Source organism: Tauraco erythrolophus, chromosome 16 (assembly GCF_009769465.1).
Source record: "Tauraco erythrolophus isolate bTauEry1 chromosome 16, bTauEry1.pri, whole genome shotgun sequence".
NCBI classification, from domain to species: domain Eukaryota; kingdom Metazoa; phylum Chordata; class Aves; order Musophagiformes; family Musophagidae; genus Tauraco; species Tauraco erythrolophus.
Window position 1 is genome coordinate 20,219,105 of NC_141480.1, and position 8,089 is coordinate 20,227,193.

Consider the following 8,089-nt stretch of genomic DNA (forward strand, 5'->3'; position numbering starts at 1 on the left):
ACCTCCATCGGAACGTCTGGGATAAGCCAACAGGCTGGACCTCTCTTCTCCTCTCTTACCTATTGGGTAAGAGCTCTGTGTTACACGCGCTCAGTTACTAACATCTTGCAGCTACTTAGAATTATCCCGGATCAGTTTTGTTTTTGCAGTCAGTACCTGTCACCGGCTGTCTCTGAATCTGTATCCTGTCACAAGCACATGTAACAAAATTTGTCACGTATAAATATAAGTTTCCGGAAACTTCAACAACTGCTACAGGGGATATAAGGGATTTGCTGGGTGCGCTGCCCATGAGGGTCCCTGAACAGAGCGACCAGAAAGCAAAACACACAGAGCCCATACACCTGGGAGAAAGACATCCAGGACCCAGAGAAGAAAGAGCCCCGTGTGCACCACACTGTAACACAGTGCTCACAACTTCCGTGCTTTTCTGACCCAGGACAAGGGCTACGTGCATTTCAGCCAGGATGTGATTTCTCTGCCCGACCGTGCCATCGCGTTACAGCCCAGAAGAAGAGGCCCACGGTCTGGCCTTACAGCAACTGAGACAAGAGCTCAGCTGGGGGCCCTGGACCTAACCCCACCCTCAAAGCATTTCAGAAACAGACTTAGTAAACATGAAACATACTATTACCAGACTGAGGGAGCCTTTACTTTCTTTTGGTTACTTTTGTTTTTTTGGAGGGGACACCACCATCCTTAGGAATTTGAGAGAAATCAGTGACACCCATGGCAAATGCAGATTTACTCTGGAGGAACCATTGCCACCCGTAGTAGCCCGGGCCTCTTTCTACGCAAGGCAGGAAGCTGACTCCATACTAGTTAAAGGAAAGACTATTGAACTGCTCCACAGAGAGCATCCCGGGGTTGTCTGGTGCCACGTCCTCCATGACGAGGGGGCCACGGGGGAAATCTTGTTCCTCCTCAGTGCCCCCACCCATGGCACAGTGCTGTGGGGGCAGGCTGGGGAGGATGGGCTTCAGGAACTTGAACTCGCTGTTGCCCGAGCCCGTCGTGAGGCTGATCTCATAGCAATACGCGTGGGGCAGGGTCCCCACGGTGGCTGCATCAGCCAGGCCGCTCTGCAAGTTGTCGGCGCTGTAAAGCACGTGTCCACCCTTCAGCTCCTTCCTCTTGCACACCTTGCGAGTCACAAAGGCTGCTGTGAAGATGAGGAAGACAAGGGAGATGAAGACCAAGGAAATTATTAAATAGGTTGTCAGGGAGCCATCCTCATCCTCCGTGGTCAGGCTGCTGTGTGGTAGGTGCATGTCTGAGAAGTCATGGAGCAGGAGTGCGGTCAGGGCTGCGGTGGCTGATAGCGGTGGCCGCCCATTGTCTCGCACCAGGACAACAAGCTTCTGCTTCACGGCGTCTCTCTCCGTCACCGGCCTCCTCAGACGCACCTCCCCGCTTTGGGCACCCACCACAAACAGCCCAGGCTCGGTGGCCCTCAGCAGCTGGTACGAGAGCCACGAGTTCTGTCCTGAGTCAGCGTCAATGGCCACCACTTTGGTGACAAGGTACCCCGCCTCAGCCGACATGGGCACCAGCTCGCTGGACAGTGGGCTGCTGTCCTGGGCTGGGTGCAGCACCAGCGGCGCATTGTCATTTTCATCCACCACGACAAGGCGGACGGTGACATTGGCACTGAGGGGAGGTGACCCCGCATCGGAGGCGCTCACCAGGATCTCGATCTGCCTAATCTGCTCGTAGTCCAGAGGCCGCAGCACAAACACCTGCCCGATCTCAGAGTTCACTGAGATGCAGGAGCAGGGAGGCCGCTCTGCAGGCTGGGCTGGTGCCAGGGAATACGTCACCTTGGCATTGGGACCCACATCAGCATCCACGGCACTCACGGCACCAACAAGCACCGTGGGGACATTGTTCTCACGCACGTACATGGTGTACAATGTCTGGTTGAAGACAGGAGCGTTGTCATTCACATCGGAAATGTCCACTGTGAAGATCTGGGTGGTTGTGAGAGGAGGGGACCCCGCATCTGCTGCTGTGACAGTCACATGGTACTGAGCAATCTCCTCCCGGTCCAGTGTGCTCACGGTCACCAGCTCATAGTAATTTTTATAGGCCAGTCGCAGGGAGAACGACAGCTGGTCCTCAAGGGTGCAGGAGATCTTCCCATTGGTACCTGCATCCCGGTCCCTGACAGTAAAGAGGGCGACCACTGTCCCGGGTAACGCGTTCTCAGGGAGGGGGCTGCTGAAGGAACTGACCACTACCTCTGGTGCATTGTCATTCACATCCACCACCTCCACCAACACCTTGCAGATTGCTGAGAGGCCCCCACCATCTGTGGCCCTCACATTGAGTTCATATTTCTCTACTGCCTCAAAGTCCAGGGGCTTTGTGAGTTTGATTTCACCGCTTGTTGGGTTAATCGTGAATGCTGAGTGGCTCTGGCCCAACGCTTGGCTGAACTGATAGGAGATTTCCCCATTAACTCCCTCATCTCGATCGGTTGCCACCACGCTGAGAACCACAGAGCCCTCTGGGGCGTTTTCCAAAACCTGCCCAATATACCGCTTCTGTGTGAAGACGGGAGCGTTGTCATTTACATCTAGAACAACAATGTGGATTTGGGTGGTCCCACTCCTGGGTGGAGAACCCCCGTCCACTGCAATGAGACTGAAATCCACCTCTGCCTGTTCCTCTCTGTCGAGAGGCTTTTCCAACACCAGATCTATATATTTCTCATCCTCACTGTGACTCCCAAAGGAGACACTAAAGTACTCATTGTCGGGAGCGATGCTGTAAGCCTGGATGCTGTTGCTGCCGACATCCAGGTCCCGAGCCCCATCCAGCGGGAAACTCGAGCCTGGGTCAGTCTTCTCCGAGATCTTAAAGGTGACTCGTTCCTCCGGGAAAAGGGGCGAATGGTCATTGATGTCCTCCAGGGCCACCTCGAGCCGGAAGAACTGCAGGGGGTTTGCCAGCAGCAGCTCGAAGGGCAGCGTGCACGTCGCGGCCCGCCCGCACAGCTCCTCCCGGTCCAGCCTCTCGGCCACGACGAGGCGGCCGGTGCCGCGCTCCAAGCGAAAGTGCTGCCGGCCGTCCTCCGAGGCCAGGCGGGCGCGGCGAGCCGACAGCTGCGCCGGGGCCAGCCCCAAGTCCTCCGCCACGTTGGCGACCACGGAGCCGCTCGGCCCCTCCTCGGCTACGGAGTAGCGGATGGGCTCGCAGCGAGCGTGCGGCAGGCAGAGCAAAGCAGAGAGACAAAGCACTTGCCTTGCGATCGCCATCCCGGGCCGCCGGACAGCCTCCGTCTCGCCGATCGCCCGCGCAGTCCTCCGCGGAAAGCGGCGCCCGGCAGCAGCGCGGCGCGGAGGGGCGGGGGGCGGTCGCCTTCTCTCCGTCCCTCTGTCCGTGCGTCCGTCCGTCTGTCCCTCTCGCCCAGTGCGGCCGGCGGCCCGGCAGCGCCTGGCCCGGGGCCCCGCTCGCCGCCGCTCGCCGCCGCCGCGGCTGCCCGGCTCGGCTGGGCTGGGCAGGGCCGGGCTGGGCTCGGCCGCCTCCCCGCCCGCAGCCGCTCGGCGCCGCCTTGGCCGGGAGCGCCACCCTGCGGCCCAAGGCGGGACTGCGCCCGCCGCCGCCCGCTGCCCGCGCTGCCGCCGAGTGGGTTTTACTGGTTTATGGGAAAAAAGAAACCAAACATAACTACAGAAAACTTCTTGACGCCAAATATTCCACAGTGCCTTAAGTGTATTGGAAGCACTTTAGCCGATTTACTGTAGCATTACAAACAGCACTAAATCTACTTCATGCTCGCCAATCCTGAAATGTTGTTTTACTTTACCTTATCGGGAAAAAAAAAAAAAGATACATTGCTCAAAGCTTACTCTTTACAGTATGGAGAACCTGTAAATTATTGGTCAACTGTACAAAGTGTGCCAATGTCAGCCGTTTCTGATGTCATCAGCTTCTGCTTGTTATTAAGGAATTTCTTTGCAAGCACCACTTAGTTTTGCTTAATATCTACTTGGCCTGGTACGGAACAGAGTGCAGAAAATCAAGACACCATTACAGAGCCCTCTCCATAAGAAAAAAAAAAAAAAAAAAAAAAAGGTGATATAGGGAAAAGTCATCTTGAAGATCTGCTTCCAGGTTTCAGGATTTCCTTTAACACCTGGAAGCAGTAGCACTCTCACAACCACACACCAAGTCTCAGTGTAATGAACATGCAACACAGTCCTCCTCCTCCATCCATCTCACAATTACAAAAGACCTACATGAATCATGTCCTGCTCAAGAGGAGAGCGGTTTTGCTCTCTCGCAGAGAAGCCTTAGACCTCCCTGGGCCTTTTTTGGTGGGTGTTTGGTCTCTTCATCCTCTTTGCCCTGTGGGACATTAGCCGGTGAGGACAGACATGCTTGTCTCTCTCCTCACTTACTGGTGGGCGAGCCAAGGGTTTTGAGCAGAGTTGACATTTAGCTCCATCGCCCTGTTTGCAGGGCAAGCTGCTTCCCCAGGTCTGGGAACTGTGTCTTCGGAGAGGGGAGCTCTGCCCTGCAAAGAACAGAGAGGTGCAGGTTGTCATTTGGGCGCTGAAGGTAAGCAGGACCTGTCTTACACCACTGCGTGTGTGACAACACTCTTGTCTACCCAGGGCTAAAAAGAAGGTTGCACCAGGCAGTGGGTCTCTGACCTGAACGGGGTCAATCTAAAGCTGGAAATCACCCTCAACGGTGGACATTCTTGTCTCATCTGAGGCGGCTCCGACTGCGGTTCTGAGAACCTCCTGTGAAGCGAGTTCAAGTCATCAGTGGTTATGAAACACCAAACTGTTATTGGGCGAATATCAGATGGTGTTTGTGGGTCTTCGGCCTCATCTATGTTCCTTGTTTGGACTCTTGTGAAGTGCTAGATGTGTTCCCGGAAACTAGAAACCCCACGAGGAGAGAATGTTTCAATGGCCATCTCTTTTCTCCCCCCCCCCGCTCTTTGAACAGCCAGAATTTAAAGGGCGTCTCAAACATGACTCTCTTTAGGTTCAGAGCACCACTGGGAAGAGAAGTACTGGTGCTGTGCGGGATCACCCGGCTGGGTGGGGAAGGGAATGGGAGGGTGGATTGTAAAGTCCCAGTACCAACATTTTTCTAGAAAATACTGGTCAACCACGCCACAATAATAAAAGGGATGTTAATGGTAGAGGTCACCATCTCCGTGGCGTCCAGCAGCTTGCAAGACAACATGAGTTCAGCACTGCCACCACCCTGGTGAACCGCACTTGGCAGCGCTAGGACCAGCTCCTAAGAGCAGTGCAGGGGACGCCGACAATGATATGACACCCCTCAACGTCCCAGGTTACACTCGACAGGACCGCTACATTCCCCGTGCTGACGCCTCAGGGAGCGGTGTCGTTCCTGCTCTTGGTCCCTCCGATTTCTACACAGTGTGTGGACAGGACCCTCCGTGCAATTCACACATCCATATCCCTACTTCTCAGCTTCTCATGGTCCAACAGCCCCTCGTCGAGGTGACACCAAAGACTCGATCTAACCAGCTCATAACAGCAGTGCGGGGGACGCCGAACATCCCCTCCTCGCGCCCAAGCACCTCCTCCTCCACCAGCTCCACAACATCGATAGTCCTTACTCCCAGCAGTGATCCCCAACCACCCACCCCTCGCGCTGCTCCCTCCCCGCTCCCCCCTCGCCTCGGCCCGGTCACGCCCCTCACCTGTGCAGCCCAGTCGCCTTCCTCGCCGAGGTTGGCCGCCTCTTGCGAGCACAGCGAGCTCCGCGCTTGGGCCGGGCCGGCGGGCAGCCCGGCGGGGAAGCAGGGCAAGAGGGGCCTGAGGAAGCGGAAGTCGCTGTTGACGGTGCCGGCGGCGAAGCAGACGTCGTAGACGTAGCTGCGGGGCAGGGAGCCGGCGTCGCTCTCCGGGGCAGCCTTGGGGAAGGTGGGCAAGGTGTCCGCCTCGCTCCGCCCGGCCCGCCGCACCTTCAGCACCACGGCGGCCAGCGCGGTGGCCAGGAAGAGCGCCGAGACGCAGGCCAGGGAGGCGATGAGGTAGAGGGTGAGCGGCCCGTCGGGCTCGGCGGCCGGCGCCTCGTCGCTCAGGCGCAAGTGCGCCTCGGAGAAGCCGTCGGCCAGGGCGATGGCCAGGGTGGCGGTGGCGGAGCGCGGCGGCTGCCCGCGGTCTCGCACCAGCACGACGAGCCGCTGCCGGGGCGCGTCCCTCTCGGCCACGGCCCGCGCCGTGCGCATCTCGCCGCTGTGCAGCCCCACGCGGAACAGCCCCGGCTCCGTCGCCTTCGCCAGCTCGTACGACAGCCACGCGTTCTGCCCCGCGTCCGCGTCCACCGCCACCACCTTGGCCACCAGGTAGCCCGCGCGCGCCCAGCGCGGCACCAGCTCGCCCGACGCCGCGCTGCCCTCGGCCCGCGGGTGCAGCACCACGGGCGCGTTGTCGTTCTCGTCCCGCACCAGCACGCGCACCACCGCCTGGCCGCTCAGCGCCGGCGCCCCGCCGTCGGCGGCGCGCACCGCCACCTCGAAGGCGCGCACCTGCTCGTAGTCCAGCGGCCGCACCACGTAAACGTCCCCGGTCTCGGCGTTCACCGCCACTTCGGGCTGCTCCTCACCCTCCTGCCGCACCAGCGCGTACCTGACGCGCGCGTTCTCTCCCGCGTCCGCGTCCGTCGCCTTCACGCTGCCGATCCGCAGCATCGGGCCGTTGTTCTCCGCCACCGACATGCTGTACAGCTCCTGGCTGAACGCCGGCGCGTTGTCGTTCACGTCACCGACCTGCACCAAGATGCTTTCCCGAGAGCTCAGCCGCCTCCTGCCCCAGTCCCTGGCGGTCACCGTGATGTTATACTCGGCCGTCCTCTCCCTGTCCAGCGCCGCGCTTGTTCGCAGTTCGTAGTAACCGTCGGAAGTGGGAGTGAGACTGAAGGGCACGTCGCCCTCGATCGAGCACTCCGTCCTGCCGTTGTCGCCGGAATCCCGGTCCCGCACACTGAAAAGGGCCACCACGGTGCGGGCCGGGGCGTCCTCGGGAATGGAGGCTGTCAGGGAGGTGAGCGCTATCTCCGGGGCGTTGTCATTCACGTCCAGGACCTCCACATGCACTTTGCAATGCGCAGAGAGCCCCCCGCCGTCCGTGGCTCTCACCACCATCTCGTGGCTTTTCTCTTCCTCGAAGTCCAGGTTGCCCGAGACCCGAATCTCCCCGGTGTCCGGGTTCAGCTCGAAGAGCTGCCGCGACCGCTCCGGTGTCTGGGTGAAGGCGTACCGCACTTTCCCGTAGGACCCTGCGTCGGGATCGGCGGCCGCGACTCTGACCACCAGCTGCTCCGGGGGGCTGTTCTCGGCCAGGCGCACCTCGTAGACCTCCCGGCTGAACACCGGGGTGTTGTCGTTGGCATCCAGCACCACGATCCGGATCTGAGCCGTGCCCGACCTGGGTGGCGAGCCCCCGTCTGTAGCGGTGAGGATTAAATTCATCTCCGGCTGCTCTTCGCGGTCCAGCTGCCGCTCTAGGACGAGGTCCGGGTATTTCACTCCGTCTTTTCCTGTTCCGAGAGCGAGGGAGAAATGCGAATTGGACCCGAGGCTGTAGTTCTGCAAACCGTTACTGCCCACGTCCTTGTCCTGGGCTCTTTCCAGAGGAAAACGAGCCCCGGGAGACGTCGTTTCCCGAATCTCTAAAACCATCTCCTTCTCCGTAAACACGGGCGAGTTGTCGTTCACGTCACGAACCTCCACCTCCCCTCGGATCAGCTGCAACGGATTTTCGAAGAACAGCTTAAAGAAGAGCGTGCACGTATCGCTCCGCGGGCACATCTCCTCTCGGTCGAGCGACTCCGTTACCGTCAGGACTCCGGTGTTTTGATTGAGGCGGAAAAGCCGCTCGTTCCCCTCGGACACAACGCGGGCCTTGCGAGCCGCGAGCTGGCTCGGAGAAAGCCCCAGGTCCTTGGCGAGATCGGCCACCAAGGAGTCCCTCTGCATTTCCTCGGCCAGAGAATAGCGGAGGGTTTCGGCCCCGCTCTGACACACGCACACGCTCACAATCAACCAGATCACTTGCCTCTCGCTGCCTCCGCTCCGGCTCCCCCACGCCAT

General features: G+C 59.4%; 2 protein-coding genes across 2 annotated transcripts; both read right to left on the reverse strand.

Moving 5' to 3' along the window:
* Window positions 1–818: 818 nt before the first annotated feature.
* LOC147527673 (protocadherin beta-4-like) lies at window positions 819–3,260 on the reverse strand. Its single transcript, XM_086621850.1, has one exon. It carries the CDS (start codon window positions 3,258–3,260, stop codon window positions 819–821), a length of 2,442 nt encoding a protein of 813 aa, XP_086477976.1.
* Window positions 3,261–5,458: 2,198 nt separating this feature from the next.
* On the reverse strand, window positions 5,459–8,089 carry LOC147527674 (protocadherin beta-16-like). Its single transcript, XM_086621851.1, has one exon. It carries the CDS (start codon window positions 8,087–8,089, stop codon window positions 5,459–5,461), a length of 2,631 nt encoding a protein of 876 aa, XP_086477977.1.